Raw genomic sequence first — 21,791 nt, forward strand, 5'->3', positions numbered from 1 at the left:
TGTTCAAATTCACAGAGCCATCCTTTAAAGTTTAAAAAACAGGCCAGACTTCTTGTTATGAATAGAACAAGGAAAAGCCCCAAGTCCTTCTGTCTGAAGGAGCAGGTTTTCACATCTCTAGCGGTAGATGATAGGAGGTTTCTTCCACAAAGTACATGAACTGCATGAGCCACGTGTCTGCAAAACCAGGCAAGAAGTGGGAAAGAGACAGAGAGCGCACCCCTGGATAGAAACACACCCTGTTCCACTCATCTGACTGTCTGGACCTGAAAATGGTATTAAGCTCCAACCTCCTCGCTGCTTCCCAAAGCCAATCTTAGAAGTCCTTTGCCTTATATCCTCATTGCTACTGCAATGAGTTAAAAAACTGATCACCATTAGACTTTGCCAGAACAGGAAAGTTAGTCCACTTCAGCTTATCACCCCTATGGTCAGCATCTCCGCATATGGAGACTTTGTCTGAAAGTATGAGGCACAGAACACTCATTCTAATTCGCTATTTTATGTCAAGAAAGATGTCAGAGTTAATGCCTGCTCTTAAGATTAACTGGTGTCACTCCCACTGCCAGGCTATACTTCTACTACACTTTTTAAAAAGACTATTACACAGCAAGCTCTGGGAAGATTTGACTACTAACCAACATTTCCGTGCCTTCATTCGTTCTAGCTAGAGTAATCTCAAAAGAAAAAGACTACAACAAAAAAATAGCTGAGTCACTGGTTCTTCTAATGGATGTAACACTTGAGTCTTCATTAGTTTCTCTCCTTTTATACTCTGAAAGGAAAATGGAGCACATACAGTTCTGCATCACTCCAAAGCCAGCATTCAGGCCAGACAGAAGTGCTGGACTGGCACTATGCTTTCATTGAGATGGGCCAAGAGAGTGCAACAAGGACCAGAGGGCTGGTTCCATGTCTGCACCACTATATACCAGTACGTCCGAATTTATTCCAAGTAAGAGAGATGTACCAGATACGTCAACCATCAAGCAGAATGGATGAGATAGCACAAACATGGTTTATGAAAAACTTGGACAACAGCATCTAGAAGAAAATGAGTTTGTGTCCACCAAGCCCAAACAGCAATACTTCAAAGACTAAGAAGCACTACTGGATGAAGGCAAACCGAGAGCTATTTTATCATGTTCAGTAACCCCAAGGATATTTTTTGTTCTTGTTCCAAAATGTATTTACCTAGTTCCCACAGGCTGCTGATGAATGCCTTCAAGAGCTTTGACTAGCATTGCCCAGTCTGGTGGTTTGTGGGAAGTATGGCACTCAAGGGAAACATAAGAATAAGACCACTGAAAGAATGCCAAGTACGCATCAGAGGCAATTACTTGCTTAGCTTACCCATGGACCAATGGAGACAGGGGACCACTCACTGAAACTAACAGCACATTGGTGACTTCTGATTGATTTGTGAGTGCCTGAAGTCCAAGAAGGCAGCACCACAAAGTTTCAAAAGAGTAGGACGTGATCTCAGAATAGAATATTTAACACTTCAAAAATGAAATTAATGAAATTCTGGTTTGTGTTCACGAGAAGGAAATTTCAAAGAGCATATGTCAAAACATGTAAAAATGTGCTGTGTGCAAATATCCCTTATACATTTGTGCTTTCCAAATGACTCTCAATTTCCAATCACCAGCACTTGCCAGAGACACAGATAGCCAATGGCACCAATGCTTCCTACAAAAACATATCTGATGAAGCACAGATGTAACTTCCTGATGTGATGCTTCCAAAACTAGGTCCCTTTAGTCTGCAGCCTTCCAGACCTTCTTTCCAACTTTTATATATACTTCAAAACACTGAACTTCAGTGATTGCGGCAAAACTAATCAGAAGTAGCTCTCAAGTTTGGAAACCAGTGGCCAACAATTTAAAGTATTCTGCCTCTTATGAGTGACGCTTTGGCCTCCAACTGTACTGTAGCAGAACTGCACTCATGCTGATGCAAACAGGCAGAGGAGCAGTTAGCAGATTCCTGCCCACAAGCAGGACTTACCTCACGTGCTCTTTCAGCAGGCTCATAGTGGGATTTTGGCTCAGGGGTATGATAGCTTTGTTTATTTCTTTCTTGCTGCTGCTGCTGCTGTTGTTGCTGCTGCTGCTGTTGCTGCTGCTGCTGCTGCCGCCTGTGATCGTGCTGCAGCGACAGGAGGTAGGCTTGCTCCTGCTGCAACTGGCGCTGGAGTCGCTCTGCCTGTCGGTGTTCCTCCATCTCTCGCCATCTGTATTCCTTTGAGAGAACAGGTGAGTAATTCAAGACATGACACTGACTGTATGTTGGACGTGTCCCTATCCATCCCATTAAAAAGGCACCTTTCTGGTTGCTGTTGCGACTTTTTTTGTTTGTTTGTTTGTTTATTTCATTGTTAAAGTGTAACCAAGAGCTAAGTTAGACCCATATGGCTTGTGTCTCATGTTGGGAAAGTCAAGAGAGTACTGCTAAGCTTGACATGATTGGAGAGTTATGTCAAAACTGATTTTGATTAAAGGGAAAAAAAAGAGTTATTTATACTAAATCCAGTGTAAAGTTCATAAAACAATGACTTAGACCAACACTAGGCCATTGTACCCTGGGGTGGATTTACATATCATGTGTGGTTTTGATCTGCAACACAAGCACTCTAGTTCTTCACTGAATGCCAAGGTCTGTTCAGAAACTCGACCACCACACTAGAACTGTTCCACTTTAACATAAAGCCTCCTCTTACTGCCCAGAAAGCAGTGTGACCATACAGTACTTCTCATATGTGCCTGTCAGCCCACAACGCTTGCATAAATGGCCTTTTAATCGCGCTCCTTTGTTGTCTACTGTCAGTGCAGCTGTGCCCGACTGAGGGAAGCCTAGTACTGACCGGATAAATGGATCCTATAGCTACTGAACAAAACAGATACAGTGCTTTACCAGTAACATGGCCTGCTCCTGGAGCAGCTGCTGCTGTAGAATTTCCAAGTGCCGCTGCTCCTCTTCTAGCTGTCGCCTGATATACTCCTGTCACATAGAAATTACCCAGCAATAAATTTATTCAAAAGGAATGCATCAGAACCCCCTGGGTGGAACACCACACGCTACTTCCCCAGTTCAGCTTTAATGAGAAACGCACTTCAGGATGGATTAGTGCCTGCAGAACAATTTAGGAAGCCCTGCCTCCTAAGCATTGAATTTTGGCCCCTTCTGTTCTGAAATTTGCACTCCTGCAAATGTTACGGGCACGGGCCAGAGCTCGTTTATGTATTTTGGAAGTGGTTTCAAGAAGCAGCAAAATGCACTTGAAGGTTTTGGAAAGTTAAAACACAGCAAGTCTGATTCAACACAGCCAATACAAAGTCACATGCAAGTTGTATTAAACATTAGTGTGTTGCACTGGTGCGATGAACTGTTAGCAACAGCTAGAGCCAGGCATAGTGTAGGCAGAGCTGGAGCAAGCTCCCCCAAAGGGGCTCTGCCAAGTGCAGTTGGGACCTGCCCTGCCGTCTCCCCTGCTGCCCTCACCAGAAGTTTCTCCTGAGCAAACACTGCCAGCCTTGCTGAATTATGCGATGGTTATGACACAAACAAACATCCACCAGGAAACAGATATTAGACCAAACTCGCTTGCTCTCTATCCATTTCTTCACCTGCAGCCTCAATAGGTCGAGACATTTACCCACTGCTTCACCTACCCCCTGGCAGAACTCAAACTCTGAAGCACCAAACCCAAGCTGGTAACATCCTATCATGCAATTAATGGAAGTATGTAACATGTGCATGCGCGCACACACACAAGCACACGCACACAGTTACAGTGTATGCATAAAGAAATTAATGGATCAGTGATACAACGATGGGAGTTATAGAAAGTCTTGTGACAGACTGATGAGATACACTATACTGTTGTTACGCACATTGGCTGAGCCACAGTTTCAGTTAACAAAAATTCTAAGAGGAGACATGTCTTTTCTTTTAGAAAAAAGAATAAAAATTCAGAGTGGTTCAGCTTGGCCACATCAATTAACCATTTGTCATTACCGGCACTGTGCGTAATTAGCATTTCAACAGTTTAAAAAGCAGCTGGGGGAATACCCGGTGTCTGCCCAAAAGCAAATTGCTATGCAGTAATTAGAGATTTTCCATATATTTATTCCCATTTGTTAGTCTTCTCTCCTTTTGACTCAAAAATCTTTGAAACATACACAAACACAATAAAATTCCCCAGTAACACGATCATCAGTGATCTAAAATACAGTGACTTTATGTAAGAAAAAATTAAGATGTATCAGGGTCAAACTCAAAATTACTGAAGTTAATGAGAAATTTACAATCAGTCTCTAGGACAGAAGTTTTGGCCTTTTATTTGGGATCAGTATTTTGCAGTACATGCACAGTAAGTATTGCCCTGATTATCACGCTGATTAAAGTTACTAAGGGGTTTTAAAACATGCAGATTTCATGCATAAATATAGCAGCTGAATTTCACAGTTTAACAGGCTTCTCACCTGTACTTTCAATATATTAAGGGCATACTGACATAACTCAAGATATACTTGGTGCCTGAACTGGCATACATTATTAGAGCTCATTTTAAACAGACAGAGAGAGTAATTGTATATTTAAGTTTTAAGAAGGAAAACCCTCTGCAGCTCAAAGATTCCTTCTCAAATTCAGAGTATGCAAAGTTCATGACAAGCCTCTGACCAATTCTGGGTGGCAGAAGTTGACATGCAACAGAGCTGCCTTTCTCTTGGGAGGCCTTCTGAACAGGGGCATGTCCTGCAAGAACCCACTGATCCAGCAAGACAAGCCTAGAAACAATTTTCAGCCCCAGTGATGATTTTGCCAATTCTAATGATTTTTAGTCCAGCCCAGGGGCACAAGCTGAATTTAGAATGAGTACTGCAACAAGACTTCTTTTTTTTGAGGGAATATTGAGTCTGCCAGAATTTTCCATAAAGCACTACGATCTATGTTAGTGCATTTGCTGTCAAAGAAAACAAAGATGAAAGAGTTAGTGTTAGGTTGCCTCTAAGCTTCTTTAGGTTTACTAATTTTTAAAAAATTAAATTAGATTTAGAAGAAACAAACCTATTGCACATATATCTGTATCATGGACTCACCTGCTCCCTTTCTACCCTCCTCTTTTCCTCCTCTGCTCTTCTTCTCTCTTCCTCCTCCTTACGCCTCCTCTCCATTTCTTCCAGACGTCTTTTTTCCTCCTGTTCTCTCCGCCTTTGCTCACGCTCTTGTTGCCTCCGAGCTTCCCTTTCTCTTCTTTGTTGCTACGAAAAGGGAAAAGAAACCACAAAGTTTTACTTTTGTTGTTATCAAAGAAAGAGGTGGGGTTGCTTTCTATAGTGGAGTGAGGACTGGCAAGTTCTGCAACTGAGTGACAAAACATTTTATGCAAGTGTTCCACCAGGAAACTAACTCATAGCCAGCACATACCTATCTCTAAAAGCAGCCTCGCATACTCTCTCTGGTTTCTTCATGCGCGCACACACAAAGTCACATACCATGTTCCTGACAACCAAGGTGTGGAAGTCCACTGCTCTCTTCAAGAGAGGCTAACACTGAAATCCCAATCTTTGAACAACTGTTGAATTCAAATCTTAATCAGCGACAACTTCCTTGACATCAGCAAATTATCTACATCTTGCCAAAAGTGAATTATCAGCCCTACTGAATCAGCTAACTCAAATGACAACTATCTGAACTTTATGTAAGTAACTTCTCTCTTAAAATAGTTCATGGTGTGCTAAGAACTTGGTGGTGTTGGCCCAATGTCCAAGCTCAGTTTAACAGACTGCCCAAACTTTGCCTAAAAGAGACGAAAGGCTGACCAATAACACCTCAGCCCCTCCCAGAACATCAAAAGCACCTATATGTAAAAGAGGAAAAACAGCTGAACTAAGCTTTTACATTTACACAGATAAGCTTCCACACATGACCCAAATACAAACTGGTGCTGATAAGTCTGCTCAGGTCTGAAAATAACCTGGAAAACAGCTCTAGAAAGCATGAACTGATTCGTTTATGTCTACAGAGCACTACATATGACTTCAGAGGAGACATTTTAAATGCCCATACAGTCGTGACCAACTCCTCATGCACTTCAGCAGAAGCATCCAATTACTCCACCTACCTCAAAATCCCAGGCAGCCTCCCACAACTGCCTAAGTGTCAAAAGACCCAGCTGTCTCATTTTCAACCATCAACTGGAAATATCTCTACATTTACTTCCATTATAGGTTTCTATAATACGCTAAAAAATATAGAAGAAATTTAAACCAAAAAATAGCATGCACAAATTTAATCCCAGAGACAAAAATGAAAACGTATATTGGTTATTCCTTATCACATTTAGGTTAAGGTTAATACTATCACTAATTTCTGTTGAAGGAAAGCTGCCACAGATTTGCCAGTCTCAAGGCACTCCAAGTAGTCTTGCAAGAAAGAGCAGACTAAGCTTTTATTTGGGTTCACAAATCCAGTTACCGATGTGCATTTCATCGTTGTGCTCAACTGAACAAGCAAAGGTTACTTAATGGGATGAGTTTCCTCTGCTTGGCACGTTATCCTGCATTACTATGAAGTAAATGAAAAATCAACAGCTTTTCCACCTTCTGGAATCAATACTGACATGAGAGTGGATAAGAAACACGGGGGGAGGGGCACAGGAAGATGGTTCTTGGGGTTCTCTGACCTTTTCTTCAATGAGAAGTAGTGGATGTCCCATCCCTGGAAGTGTTCAAAGCCAGACTGGATGGGGCTTTCAGTGGTGGAAGGCATGGAGCTAGATGGTCTTTAAGGTCCCTCCCAACCCAAACCATTCTGTGACTTCATGAAGTAGAAACACTCAATACAGGCTGATTTCCAATTCTCTTTAATTAACTGAAGTTTGGGGAAAGATGCCACTTCTTGAAGACCACTGTTCAAATACACCCACACTGTAACTATGACGCCCTCCTTCCTGGCCCACAGCATCATCCTGGGTTCACTACCACCTTCCTGTGCCCCAAGACATAAGCTCTTTTCTCCCCCTTATTTTCTGTATCTTCTCAGAAACACAGCTTCCTTGCTCTTGCATCTCTTCTAACTAAATCCACTTACCAGCCTTTTTGCTTGTGCTTAAGCAAGCTCTCTTCAATGAAAGCAGATATAAAAATAGCAAAAGCGCTGCAAGGCAGCTATGGCATACAGTGCATTTCATAAGTTTCACTGCTTCCCCTCCCTCATTTTTTAAGCACTGTAAAAGGATTAAGTAGGCACTTTTATTTCTGAATATACACATCAGTGTCAAGCAATTTCTACTTTTAAGTCAATATATTCAGGTGCTTCTTGGCTAATCAAGTCTGACAGGCTCTTTGTTTAAGAAAACTAAGATGTGAAGTACAATAATATTGTTGCCTTGAGGATGCAAGAGACAGCACACTGTTGGCTGGCTAATATAATATGCACATTTATCAACTCAAACAATATTGTGTTGACATTGTTAAGCAGATATATTGCAAATCCTGAGATGGTATCATTCTCACTACAAGGAAGATGGGTAAATTCATTGCATCTTGAACTAATTCAGAAGTATTCAGCAATAATTATAACTGAACTTAGTGTGAGAAAAAAAGTTACAGATTGATTAAGAGAGCTGTTTTCCCATGGCATCACAAACTAAACAAAATCAATTTTTAAAAGATGAGATTTTTAAGCAAACCTTGATCCAGGTATCTAGCTCAGTACAAAAGTAGATCTTTGTTACTCAGCAAAAAAAAAAGGGGGGGAAAGAAGGATTCTCTGCCACCAGTGTGCATTGAAGTCAAATCTCCAAAGCACAAATGTGCTATTGCCTGTGTGCCAAAGTACACAGAGAGATGTGGTTTCTCAGTCTCACTTCCACCTTCCCATCAGACATAGCCTCAGCCCCTTGATGGGCGTGTGGAAAGGGAGGTACCTGGCACTGCAGGAGCCCGCACAAACATCTTGCATGATCCCCTTATTCCCAAGATCTAGCTGGAAAAGAAAGATTTCACTTCCTCTGTATGTGGCCTTTGAAACCTCAGAATCAAACTACTGGCCAATAACAAAATGGAATTTACTTTTAACAAGCTCAGGGAAAGGTAACCTACAGTGACAACCTTCTCTTGGGTCCTAGTCTACATCTTGTCAAAGCGATGGCAAAGCTGGTTGATGCAAAGCAAGTTGCATTGACCCAAGCTGGGTCCAGATCTTCTTTAGTTGGATATGGTATTGCCAACTTTCTGGCACATGTCAGATAAAAAGCTTATTTTCAAGGAGCTAACTGTAGACCAGAAGGTAAGGGCAAGAACTCTTCAAAGAAATTTCAGACATGCCAAAACAGAATTTTGACAGAGCCCATACTGCCTCAAATTACTGCATTTCACAAAATGGGCATTTACTATGCAGACAACATTAAAAAATAAAAATTAAAAAAAAAAATCCAAAAAGCACACATAGAAAACATTGTGTCAATACTCTGGCTCCTTGTCCGGTTCTTGCGTACAATAATGATGATCTCATAATGGAACCTGACATCTCCAAACTGGAAGTCCATGCAGTAGAGCATGATTTACCAGGAGGGGGCAATGCAACTACACATGCAGTTGGTGTATACCAACAAACTCAGGGTCTTCTTCATACAGTGAAATGATGAAGACAGATATAGATCCTCTAATTTAAAATTCATAAAATATTATTACTCTGTCTTATATTCAAAGATTGATAAATACATATATTAATTATTTCTTTCACAAAGAATTAGGTAGTCTGGTATCAGCTTAAGAAGAGATTATTAAAGAGACTTTAGCTTTGCTCACACTAGAGATAAACCAGAAGCAGAAGCAGAACTTCTTACTCGGTACCAATCCAAGCTGCAAGCAATTCAAATTAAGGAGATATGAATAATCTCCCCCTCTGAAAAAGACACAAAGCCCTGGCAAAAACTGCCTGCAGGTACACCTACATTAGCATCTTGGTTCGGATCAGGAGGGCTCTTTCGAAATGAATCAGCCAATCGTCTCCACTTATCCAGTTTTGTTTCATATTTTGAAGATGTCTTGGAGTGCCAACCACTCCTTTTGGACGAAATTAAAAAGGCAGATGCACTCCAACCACAAGCAGGCACACAGTCTAGACCTCAGCTAGTCCAAAGGAATTCCTCCAGTCTTTAAAGACATGGAGTGAAATCTTCAGGTCCTCAGTACTTTAATTATTGTACAATCTGCTTCTACAGGACTGTACTACTTGCCAGTGGAGCTATAACCTACCACTTCAAAAACATCCCTTAGGTTCTCATAGCCAGGGACAGAGGCACCATTTAATGAAGTTATCCTGAACTGTGGAGGTCCACACAGAATGGGATTCCAGCACAGCCAATTCTGAATTTTCCAAACCAGACTCAGTTTTGCTTAGTACAAATTCAAACACCTTTTTCATAGACAGCAGTTGTCTCCATGTTGCTGAACAGAAACACAGATACATACCTGATCAGCCAGAACAGCTCGGCTTTCTTGTTTGAGCTATCTAAACATTTACTTACATAGTTCACAGAATCACAGAATATACCAAGTTGGAAGGGATCCACAAGGATTATCAAGTCCAACTCCTGGCCCTGCACAGGACCATCCCCAAGAGTCACACCATGTGTCTGAGAGTATCATCCAAACACTTCCTGAACTCTGTCAGGCTTGGTGCTGTGACCACTTCCCTGAGGAGCCTGTTCCAGTGCCCAACCACCCTCTCAGTGAAAAACTTTTTTCTAATATCTAACCTAAACCTCCCAACACAACTTCAGGCCATTCCCTCGGGTTCTGTCACTGGTCACCACAGAAAAGAGATCAATGTCTGCCCCTCCTCTTCCCCACACGAGGAAGTTGTAGACTGCAATGAGGTCTCCCCTCCGTCTCCTCTTCTCCAGCATGAACACACCAAGTGACCTCAGCTGCTCCTCATACGGCTTCCCATCGAGGCCCTTCACCATCTTCACTGCCCTTCTTGGGACCCTCTCTAATAGCTTTATATATTTCTTACATTGAAGTTTCCAAAACCGCACACAATATTCCAGGTGAGGCTGCACCAGTGCACAGCAGAGCTGGACAATCACCTCCCTCGACTGGCTGGTGATGCTTTGCCTGATGTCCCCCAGGACATGGTTGACCCTCCTGGCTGTCAGGGCACTGCTGACTCATATTCAACTTGCCATCGACCAGGACCCCAAGCTCCCTTTCCACAGCACTGCTTTCCAGCACCTCATTCCCCAGGTTGTATGTACAGCCAGGGTTGCTCCATCCTGGTGCAGAATCCAACACTTCCCCTTGTTGAACTTTCATATGGTTGGTGACTGCCCAGTCCTCTGATTTGATGAGGTCTCTCTGCAGGACCTCCCTGCCTTCGAGGGAGTCAACAGCTCCTCTGAGTTTTGTGTCATCTGTAAACTTGCTTAGTATCCCTTCCAGTCCTGTATCCCAGTCATTCATGAAGATGTTGAAAAGCACAGGGCCTAAGACGGAGCCCTGTGGAACCCCTGGTCACCAGTCTGATGTTACCCCATTCACTATTACCCTCTGTGCTCCACCCATGAGCCAATTGCTCACCCACTACATGATGTGTTCATCCAGCTGTGTGATGGACAGTTTGTTCAGAAGGATCCTGTGAGAGACAGTATCAAAAGCTTTACTGAAATCCAAAAATATTACATTGACTGGCTTCCCTTGATCAACTAGGTGGGTTACCTTGTCATAAAAGGAAATCAGGTTTGATAAGCAGGACTTTCCTTGCATGAAGCCGTGCTGGCTGTGACCAGTGACTGTGTTGTTTTTCAGGTGTTCTTCAATACTTCCTAGAATAATCTTCTCCATAACTTTACCAGGCACTGAAGTGAGACTAACAGGCCTGCACTTTCCACGGTCCTCCTTCTTGGCCGTTCTTGAAAATCGGGACAATGTTCGCCAACTTCCAGTCAGCTGGGACCTGTCTGGATTCCCAAGACTGCTCAAAAATCATCTGGAGAGGTTTTGTGGTGACAACAGTCAGCTCTTTGAGGATTCTTGGGTGAACCCCATCAGACCCCATAGATTTGTAGGGATCCAGCTGGAGCAGCAGATCACACAATTTTAGGGTCAACTGGGAACTGATCATTCTGGCAGTCACGGTTTTCCAGCTCATGGCACTGACACCCCCTTGGTCCATTATCTGTGTTGAAGACAGAGGCAAAGAAAGCATTAAACACCTCTGCCTTGTCTCTGTCCCTGTTTGTGAGGTGACCGTCCTCATCCTGCACCGGGCCAATGATATTTATATACAGTCTATTGCCATTAATGTATTTGAAAAAATTCCTTTTATTGGCCCCCACATTTCTGGCCAGCTTCAACTCCAGTTCAGCTTTGGTTGCACGACTTTTTTCCCTACAGCAGCAAGAAGTATCTCTGTGTTCTTCCCATGTCACTTCACCTTGATTCCACTGGGCATAAACTTTCCTTTTTTGCCTTATTTCCAGAGAATATCCCTGTTCAGTCAAGCCGGCCTTCTGCCTCGCCTGCTTGACTTGCAACATTTGGGAATTGCTGCTCCTGTGCCCTTAGGAGGTAAACCGACCAGCACTGATGGACCCCAGTGCCTGCAAAAACATTTTCCCAGGGGACTTTACTTACTAATTCCCTGAGCAGTCTCAAGTCTGCTCTCCTCATGCTCAGAGTTGAGGTGTTGCTGGCACTTGTCCTCCTGCCAACAGAGATTTTAAACTCAGTTGCTTCATAGTCACTGTGGCCACCAATCTCAACTTCGCTCACAAGATCCACTCTGTTGACACGCAGCAGATCAAGTAGGACATCTTTCCAAGTCGGCTCCCTTAGGATCTGTTCCGTAAGTCGTCATCCAGGTTTTTAGGAATCTTCTGGCCTGGGTTCTACCATCTGTGTGATGATCCCAGTTAACTTCTGGCAAGTTGAAGTCCCCCATAAGGACAAGGGCAGTTCACTTGGAAGTGCCCTTAGATCCTCAAAGAATAATTTGTCAGCGTCCTGGCTGGGAGGCCTATAGCAGACTCCCACGATGACATCCGCATTTGTTTGCCCCTTGATTCTTACCCAGAGGCTCTCAACTGTTCCATTGCCAACTGTGAGCTCCATACATTCTAACCCTTCTATAACATACAGTGTCATCCCTCCGCCTCTTCTGCCCTGCATATCCCTCCTGAAGAGCCTGTAACTGTCCAACAGGGTACTCCAGTCATAGGACTCATCCCATCAGGTTTCACTTATGCCATTGATGTCAAATTTCTGGGATCGGGTCAAAACTTTGAGCTCCTCTTGTTTGTTCCTCATGTTGCATGCACTGGTGTAGAAACATTTCAGTTGATAGTCTTTATATGACTCTTAAAGGAAGGTTGAACGTAGGACAAATAATACCCATCCCAAAATGTCTCGGGTCCTTTCCTATACTTTGACCTCATATCATTTTCACCTTCTCAGGAACACACAAATTATAAGGTTCCTGCAACAACAAGTTTTAGAAGTCACCTATATGCCTTTTAAAAAGTAATCTTTTCTCTAATACTGCTGAGAATTACAGTTTTGGCAGATGTCCTAAACACCGTTCCTGTTACAGTCTCGGTCAAAACTGTCTAGGCTCTGTGCCAGCATTGTAAGAACAAGCCCTCAATTTTAATATAGAAAGCAGGGAGGGGGGGAAGTATATGCAACTTGTCCAGGAAGATTATCTAATACATAAAATTCTAACAAAGAATATTAACTGGGTATATGCAAACATAAACTTACTTTACACAAGAAAAAATTGCAAGAAAGCAAGGCTTGGTAAAAATATCAACAAAGCTATGGAAGCCCTGAGACTCAATGCCTGACACTAATCTTAACTCCCATTATCAAGCTCTTCATTGTTTACTGGCTTCATCAAAACAGGGGGAGTGAGTTAAGGACAAAGTGACAACATTCCAATATTTTGGCCTTCAATTGTGTCACAACACTGATGTTTATCTAAATATATGTCTACCACCCTTCCCCCATATGAAAGAGCTTGTTTTGGCTGCTATTTTGTTAAAAATCACTTGGGATCATACATTTTTCCAACACAAGATCCAACAAACTAAACGGGGTTTTTTGTGAAAGCTAAATGTGAGGCCTTTTTTTAATTCACTTTAAGAACAATATGCCCACCCCTTCACCTGCAAAAGGAAACCGTTATAACTCATCATTCATATTTATGCCTCCAGGGGAATCAGGCAGAGGTTACAGATCAATACAAGGTAAAAAACTTATATCTTAAAAATTTTACATGGTTTATTGTGCAACCTTATTCAGTTACATGTTGTCTTGTGGATGTGGAAGCTGTCAATTTTGTTTTGTATTTTAAAAAGCAGGACTGATTAAACACAACTTTCAGGTAATTGTCTTTTCTTTTTAGTTGCTCATTAAGCTATGATATCTGCAACTTCCCCAAAAAGTTCAAACCATGCAAGGAAAACAGTGCACTGCTTTGTTTCCACTACTAGCAGCAGTGGAAACTTTTTTTTTTAAAAAGAAAATCTAGATTTTAAGAGTTGCACTCATTACTAAAGTTAAATGACCTAGATAATTTAATTGTAATCCTCTTCTTCAACAAAAATATACTGCCTGCAGAACCTTAGAGATTAAAGTGCCATTTAAGTGAAACCATTGACTCTCACACTAAGAAAAATTTGAGAGGCTAAACAGTAGCTCAACTTTTGCCCACCTTTGTCAATATCAATATTTTATTTTCATATTTTTCTAGTGTCTTTTTTTATTAGTTGCTCCCCCCACAAAATTGCTACAGAGTCTAAAAACACTTGGAAGTGCTACGATGTTTATCTTGGCATTCTTAGAAGGGTGGGGAAGAAACAGAAGAGAAATGGAGTTTATATGCCTCCCCCTTGTCTCTTCTCCTAGATTCATGTGTGGCTGAATCTTAGCTACCAATCTCTCCTTACAGCAGCACTAAACTCATTTGCACACTGAAAAAGAGGGATAAGGAGCATAATGTGACCTGGAAAGCTATTTGGAACTTTGTATTATTTGTTATGCAAACACATCATGGGATGCAAATCAACATTTGGTCCTGGTTGCGTCCTCATTAAACATTACCAGAATTTGGAAAACCAGACTGGGTGTAGTTTTTCCATCATTGCTAAGTGAACGGTTGAAACAGAGATGCAAGCAAGAGGTCATTTAAGGACGACTGGAATTTGACCCTGTACTTCCTGAAGAGCCAGAAGATTGGTTTCACTTCAGCTCTGTGTCATACCCAGCTCTGCCCTAAAGAGCTGTTTTGAAATCCTCCTACCTCCGAAGCTCACACTGCATATTCCATCTACATACATATATATAAATGCACATGAGACTTTAGGAGGTGAAAAGTATGACAGAACAATATTGAACATGTACATTCATTTTATCTTCCAGTAGTATATAGAAATTGCCTCCTTACTGTATCACAGAAAGATGGTTTACTTATTTGTAGTTCTTGCAGAATTATAATTTTAAAACTGATTTATAAAACATATTTATAGATGTACCTTTAAAGGCCCCTTCCAATCCAAATCATTCTATGATTCTACGATCTAGGTGGCTTTTAGTCATTAAGTTAATATGCATGAGAGAGTTTTACATTAAAAAATAGGCTTCTACCTACAAGAATAAATGCCAAACAAATGTTCGAGAAAGCTTTAAAGGGAAATTTGAGACATGTTATGGTCCCCCATACTCCCCAGAAATACTCTTGAAAAAAAAATTCACCTGGGAATAATTAATGTCTCCTGATCTATACAGCTACCTAAAGTCTAAACAGAGACCAAGACACAGCCTTCCCACACAAAACACCTTCAAACAACCCAGCTCTGGCTCTTGTTGCCTCCATTGGAGCTGCTGGATATTCAAATGCTTGGGAAGACAGCTTATATTCAAGTAGCCAGTGATGGATTTAAGTGCTTTGCTCTGCATTTGCAGTTGGATTTTCACATGCTGTTTTCTTTCCTGAGATGTGCTGGGGCTACAGGGAACTCTTTTTAAATGGGCGTAGAAATGGTAAACACAAATGGAAGAAGGGCTTCTGCCCCACAGACTCCGGTCTCCTGTTTCTACCTCTTCTAGCCGCCTCCTTTGCTCCTTCTGCTGCTCGATGCGCTTCTGCCTCTCTGCCAGCAGCTGCCTCTTGTACTCCTCCTGTTCACGGAGCTGCTGCTCCTGCAGCAGTTGCTGTCTCCGAAGGGCCTCAGACCGTTCCTTGTTTTCCTGCTGCAGTCTCAGGAAATCACGTCGGAGGGTTGATTCTCCAGGCACATTGACAATGGAACTGCAACAAGAGGAAGTTAAAGCCTCCAGTACAAAAGAGCCTGATGAGCCATTACATACCTTTTCCAAGCAGGAAATTTTTATTAAAATATTTAATAAAATATATTGTGATGTTAAAGTTTTATCTTATTTCTTTCAAAGCAAAGACACTGGGTGCATGTTAAATACATGCTCTCAGTGGAAGGTGTGAAATGAGGTCAAGCAAAATAAGGACCAATGCTGACATTGTGGAGACCCTGATCAATAGTATTTGCCATAAATCTCCCTCCATCCAGAGCTTGTTGGCTCTAAGCCATAGGAGGGGGAGCTTTAAAGCCTTTACCAGTCACGGCATAGGTATTCAAACTTTTTGGGTGGTTTGTGTGGCTTATGCATTCACTTAATAAGAGAGAAATTTAGTTTGCTCCTCATTCATAATCACAGACCTTTAGACTTACTTGGCATGGACTGCCCTGAGCCATCCCAAAAGCAATTATTACCTTGGCTCTCCTTCTTGTTCAGGCACTTCCTCCTCTTCTTCCTCACTTCCACTATATTCATACTCCGTCTCATCTAACAGGAAAGAAACAAAGGCCTAGGTAGTACTTATCTTTAATTTTAGGACAGTGGAGGGTTGCAGTAGCACCTCAGTGAACCATTTCCTGTCCCCTTCAGTGAAAAGATCTATCACAGACCCTAGAACTCATTCTATATATAAAACCCCATCTTCCCAGACTTGTAAAGGAGCACAGAAGACTTCCAGCAAGCTCCCTGAATGACACCAGGTTTCATATGTAAGACAAGACACCTCAGCAGCACCTGAATAAAGAGAAAAGGCTAGCCCAAACACTAGCTTCATAGCTCTTGTGATGGGTTATTTCATGCAAGTCTGATTTATGGCACTGTTTCAGGAAATGAAACAACTGCCGATCAAAAATGGGAAATGCGTATATGCCAATATCCTCCTAAATACCATTTAACACTTGTATGGATGGAAGAGGCAGTGGCCCAGAAGTGAGTAAACTCAATGTATTGGAAAATACAGCACTTGAAATTGATACTTTCTCTGTAAAGGACAGAACAACACAGAAGCCTGATGCTAGTCAAATTATGAATTAAAAAAGAACCTTTTAAGGACTTGGGTTGTTTGGAGTTTTTCTAGGGGTGGGGATTTAGAATGAAAAGCAGGACAAAAATATGTATTTTTGACAAGTTGAAATACTTGATTTTTATAAGCTGCATACCTTTCTCTCCTCTCTTCTTTCTGGTCCTGTCTATATGGTCCTTAAGCTGGATTCGGACTTGCCTTTCATTTGGTTGGTCACGTATAAAGGGATGTTTCAACAGTTGTTCTGTAGAAGGTCGCTGCATGTAATTCTTCACTAGACAACCTTCTATAAAGCTGAAAAACTTTTTTGACCTGAGAAAGCAGGAAGGAAAAAACAAAACAAAGTGACAGGTAAAACTCAACTGAAACATTTTTTATGTTCTTCTTCAAAGTCTAATTCCTTTCCTCAGAGAGCATCACATCTCAGAGGACAGTACAAGTGCTGCCTGCAAATGTACCTCCTAAACAAAGTTAAGTGTGTTCCAGCTAAGCTGAGCGTAATGGGCACAGGGCTGCAGGGACACAGGGTAACATGAACATACCTGCAGTGCTTAGGCACAGCCTCACAGTAATGTGCCCTCTTTCACAGGGATAATTACTCTGAAAGTCAGGATCTATTAGCGAAGGTAAATCATGCAAACCCAGCTCTGCTACTTCTTGATCAGAACTGGATAGAATTCCAGCTTGCTTGGAGCAGAGGCAGGGCAGCTCTGGTATGCCTTCACCTGCCCATGCTATCTAAGGGAATGTCTGCTACAGACAGCCATGCCAGAAGTCAGAAGAACTGCGTCTGCCACTACCAACACACGCAGCACCTCACTGCTCTTGTATGCACCTGGGCTCACCTAGTTAGATCTGCTAGAATTTAAGATTATTTTATTTCTTACCTGAAGAGTCACACAAAAAAATTCTTAGAGAACAACAGGTGGGTGTTGATCGGTGTTGTCTGTTCATGCACCTGGGGTCAAATTCTCTCTGACACAATTTAAGGGTGTGAACTACACACATCACAATGACAGGGTACAGGAGTTAGCTAAGCTGCAGCACCACCTTCCTAAATTTGCACTTCATTTGAACTCTCGAAAGACGTCTCCACTAAGAAGTCTCCAACAAGCCATCTTACAAAACGACAATACTGGAAATATTCAAAACTGCAGTGAGGCACTGGAACAGGCTGCCCAGAGAAGCTGTGGATGCCCCATCCCTGGAAGTGTTCAAGGCTAGATTGGATGTGGTCCTGAGCTACCTGAACTAGTGGGTGGCATCCCTGTCAATGGCAAGGTTTGGACCTAGATGATCTTTAACATCACTTCCGATCCAATCATTCTATGATGATTCTATGATTTTTTCATCACTTGGCCCATTTGCTCATAACCTGCCCCTGAGCATACTATCAGAACAGCTGAGTCACAACAGCACTGGCTTTGATCAGAGTCACTTTGTCATTGGTAGGTACTCTCAACCTGCGCCAGTGCTTGGAGAGCAAACATCTCCACTACATGGTTAAGTGTAAAAACAATTATTTCCATCCATCAGTTCACTTTCCTACTGTAATCAAAAAGGTTGAATTCAAGGTTACTTGGTTGTTTAGATTTTTTATTCCTCACACTTAAAGTGTTATTATTTTACATAAAAAGGTTAATGAAAGGCTTATGCAAATACTGTATATGCATCTCTATTCCTTTAATATATGTAGAAGGGAAATACGAGAGGGAGCACCCCTTAACAGTACAAGTGCATAAATAAGTCAATCCATGTAGAGACCAACCCCAGCAAGCAAGCCAAGTTTATATTATGTTGATATTGAACTGGCAGTCAAACCACTTCATTATTTTGACAGGATCACAGTATCCTGTGATCACATCCAATCTATAAGAAACCTCTTTCTAGGGAGTATTTTTTTTTTCATATGTGCCAGTTGTAACCAGTAACTGGGAGGAAATCCTCCGATACTAATGGATTCTGCTCAGCTGGCAAGAAGCATGCACTCAATTCCAACCGTTTACAATAATTATAGTAAAAGCCTTCATTAGTTTTAATAGCTCCTTTCTATTTAGCAACTAGAACACTATAGTACTGTTCTGTTTTGTGTTATGATACATCTGAGAAAACATAGTGCATATTAAGAGTGCTGCAGGAGTTTATTTTTTAAAATATCGATTCATTTGTCACCTTAATACAGATTCTGCTCTGTCAAGAAGCAATTTTCACACACAGTTCCAGATAAAATTTCTCTGAGACAAACAGAACTAAACAACGCATGAATTTTATTTCATGCTTTGGTTCAGTGGTACAAAAGATAACAGAGCGACTTTTGCCAACTTAAATTGCTTTGTAGTTCTGCGGAAGCGGTCACAAAACTGTACGTGACACAAGAAAACATCATGCTACAAAATGCTTCAAGCAAGATATAACTAATACATACCATTTCTTGGATTTTAACCGTGGTGGGGGGTTCCTGGGTATCAGAAAGAGAGCTCTCATGGGATGCATGTCACAAAGTGCTGAAGGGAAAAAAACAAAACCAAACAGAGACATACAGACACTGGTTTAGTTGCTCTGTCAGTACCATGACTTCAGTTTCCACAATCATTTCCACCATCCCAAATGTACATGCAGCAGGTGTAGACAGCAACACAGCTAAATGGAATTAGCCCAAAATTACAAGAGTTCCACAGCTCAGTGTGCCAAGGGTAGCCCAAAAAAGAGAAGGAGATAGAAGCACAGATTAACCTTCAGAATTAACCATGATGGGAACATCTGAGCATGGCCCTCCTCTAGCCACAAGTCATCTAACTTTTTTATTGACTTTCCAGTCAATAAAACATTGGGAGATGATGATGGCAGAAGGGAAGAATGACAGTTACTGTTTCATAAAAACTTCCCTCCACCTGCCCTTTGCTCCCACTATGGAGGATGCCTCGTTTCTACTCTCCCGACTTAGGTATTTTCTTTACTTCAAGGCATGAAAGTTTTAAAGCACGAGAGGGTGTGTATCACAAAAAAGGATTCCCTGCAGAACTGAAATGCAAGCCCATAACTTTGGTCAAAAGAAGTTCCGTTGCTTTCAGTGGACATTTAGTGGGAGCCCAGGAATTCTGCCCAACAGCCTTTCCTCCTGCCCCATAAGCAAAGCAAACAGGAAAGTAAGGGAAACCAAGCAGGGAGAGAGGCTGACCAAAAAAGGTCACTAGGAGCAAATCTTCTGTTTTAACCATCTTCCTGTGTTTGACATCTTGTACCATCAGTCTCAGCCTGAGTGATCACTGCAGGAAGAGGTGACATTTTCCACACAACGGAAATTCAGGAGAAACAAATTGATGTAAAGTGAATTCTGGATTCAAAAATAAGGGGCCACAATCTTGACAAAGAAGCCCCTTGGATGTCTGCAATCCCAGCAGAGCACCAACCTTAAAGATGGACTCTTCAGCTGCCACTGGAGGAGAAGGTAGGGCCTACATGCCAGAGGACAAGAGCTGTTCAGCATTTACATTGGATTTTTGCTTACTTCTGAAATGACCCTCTTGTGCGTTTACACAAAGAGGGGCCAAGCTCTGCTTAGGTTTGGAAATGAAAAAAAAATTGTTGTCCAATTCTAGTCTCACAAAGCCTACAGACACAGCTTTTAATTGAAAGCCATCCAGGCAACCCAATGCAATGAACTAAAAGGTATGGCAAAAAGGAGGTCATGGGGTAGCTCAAACACTTCATACAGCACTGGCTGAAGTGTCCTGGGAGCAGCTCTCACATGGGCATTCATGCAAATGTGCATGAATTAGGAAGGGGAAAAAAAACCCAAAATCAAACATCAGACTTCCTAAAACATGAATCAACACAAGAGCATTGTGATTTGATTTATAAATCTTACATTATAGTCAATAACAACAAAAATCAGACAGCAACTATAATGAAATGACCATTTTTTTGCCGGGAAATATCAGTACTTTATTTCAACATGATTATTTCAAAGACAGATGTTTCCAGTTGGGCTCTGGTGTGGTGGTAGTTTTCTATGTGTAAAAAAAATTAACTTACTCTTAAGTACCTTAAGTTATTATTTTTTAAATACAGAGCTCCAACTGAAGGTGAGGGTAAGCATATTTGCAAGTTCAAAATTTGCAATTTTCATAAAAATTATCATTAAAAGCCAAAATATCATGCCTAACTTCTTTTCTTTTCAAATGTTTCTGTCCTCCTCACATATATCTGCTGCCTTGATATTCCAAAAGAACTATATGAAAGGAAAAGAACATATTAGAAAGTTGTGCATTTTTGGTTTCCAATTCCCCTCTCAAAAAATATCCTATGAAATGACAATGATCCCTGCTTGAGGATACTTAAGTTCAGTGCTTTGTGTTGAAGATGGATTTACACTTTAAGTCATGTCACTGCTAAGGAAGACCAACACCACCCGCTGACGAGTGGAAACAAAAAGAGAAGCAATGTTAGCATTATCCAGGCCGACACAAAGTCAACACAGAAACAATTGCTACAGATGTGCTTTTCATTAAAGTCTGTTTCCTCAAGGCCCCACTGACCCTCTCCCCAGCTGAGGTTTCAGTATTCCAGGCCAGGCCATAGACAAATTGGGACACAACTCCAAAACACAATATTCTACCCATAGGAAGGAAGTCAGACACTTGATTAGCTTCCAAATATTCCTACTATAGAAATTAAATTACTGCAGTCTGCACTGTAGTGCTTAAACACAATCCTATCTTTATCAAAAGCATTGCTATTTACAGGATTTTATATTTATAGAGCAGGCAAAACCAAAGAGAACAGAAATAACATGAGGATACTTTCAGAAACCTCAAAACTAGGCTTAGATTACAACCAGCATCACCCAAGTATATGTCTCAGTCTTAATCAGCCCCCTGGAGAAGCACACATTTCACTTACGGGGAGCTCCTTCTGCCATCTCTATGGCTGTAATGCCGCATGACCAAAGGTCACTCTGCATAAAAAGAGAAAGACCATATGTTAGTAGGTGGATTTGCCCATTCAGACAGTAAGAGAGTACTATTTAGAGAGGCCCTGTAGGTGAGGCTGAAACCAAATACCATGGCTATTTAAATAATACAAGCTACTTTTTTCTTGTAACAGTATAATAAAATCCCTCTTTTCACATAATACATATGTATATGCAGAAATACAAGCACCTATTCTTACAGAGTGAGCAAACAACCCTTTCTAATAACACATAAAAATATATTCACATTATGACAATGGAAAATACATTTGCCAGATATTTAAGCCTGTGAAACAAGTTTCCAATACTCTCTTATTTAAAAAGGACTGAACAAGGATATTGCCAGGGTGTGTAGAGATACAGTTATAAACACAAAAGCTTAGCTCAAATTTAAAGTGGCCAGAGATAT

General features: G+C 41.4%; 1 protein-coding gene across 12 annotated transcripts in view; it reads right to left on the reverse strand.

Annotated features, from left to right (window-relative positions):
* MAP4K4 (mitogen-activated protein kinase kinase kinase kinase 4) overlaps nucleotides 1–21,791 on the reverse strand; it is a 170,543-nt gene that overhangs the window by 33,596 nt on the left and 115,156 nt on the right. For 11 of the 12 annotated variants that reach the window (XM_017818400.1, XM_017818405.1, XM_017818401.1 and 8 more), the window contains 8 exons: nucleotides 21,313–21,367; nucleotides 18,836–18,914; nucleotides 16,547–16,722; nucleotides 15,803–15,875; nucleotides 15,114–15,324; nucleotides 5,106–5,267; nucleotides 2,917–3,003; nucleotides 2,011–2,244 (listed from right to left, as the gene is read on the reverse strand). In XM_017818400.1, the coding sequence (XP_017673889.1) occupies nucleotides 2,011–2,244; nucleotides 2,917–3,003; nucleotides 5,106–5,267; nucleotides 15,114–15,324; nucleotides 15,803–15,875; nucleotides 16,547–16,722; nucleotides 18,836–18,914; nucleotides 21,313–21,367 (1,077 nt within the window). The remainder of the gene's footprint in view (nucleotides 1–2,010; nucleotides 2,245–2,916; nucleotides 3,004–5,105; nucleotides 5,268–15,113; nucleotides 15,325–15,802; nucleotides 15,876–16,546; nucleotides 16,723–18,835; nucleotides 18,915–21,312; nucleotides 21,368–21,791) is intronic. The other variant, XM_017818403.1, reaches the window with a different exon arrangement.

The sequence above is a fragment of the Lepidothrix coronata genome, unplaced genomic scaffold (assembly GCF_001604755.1).
Source record: "Lepidothrix coronata isolate B3197 unplaced genomic scaffold, Lepidothrix_coronata-1.0 Scaffold68, whole genome shotgun sequence".
In the NCBI taxonomy this organism is placed as follows: Eukaryota; Metazoa; Chordata; class Aves; order Passeriformes; family Pipridae; genus Lepidothrix; species Lepidothrix coronata.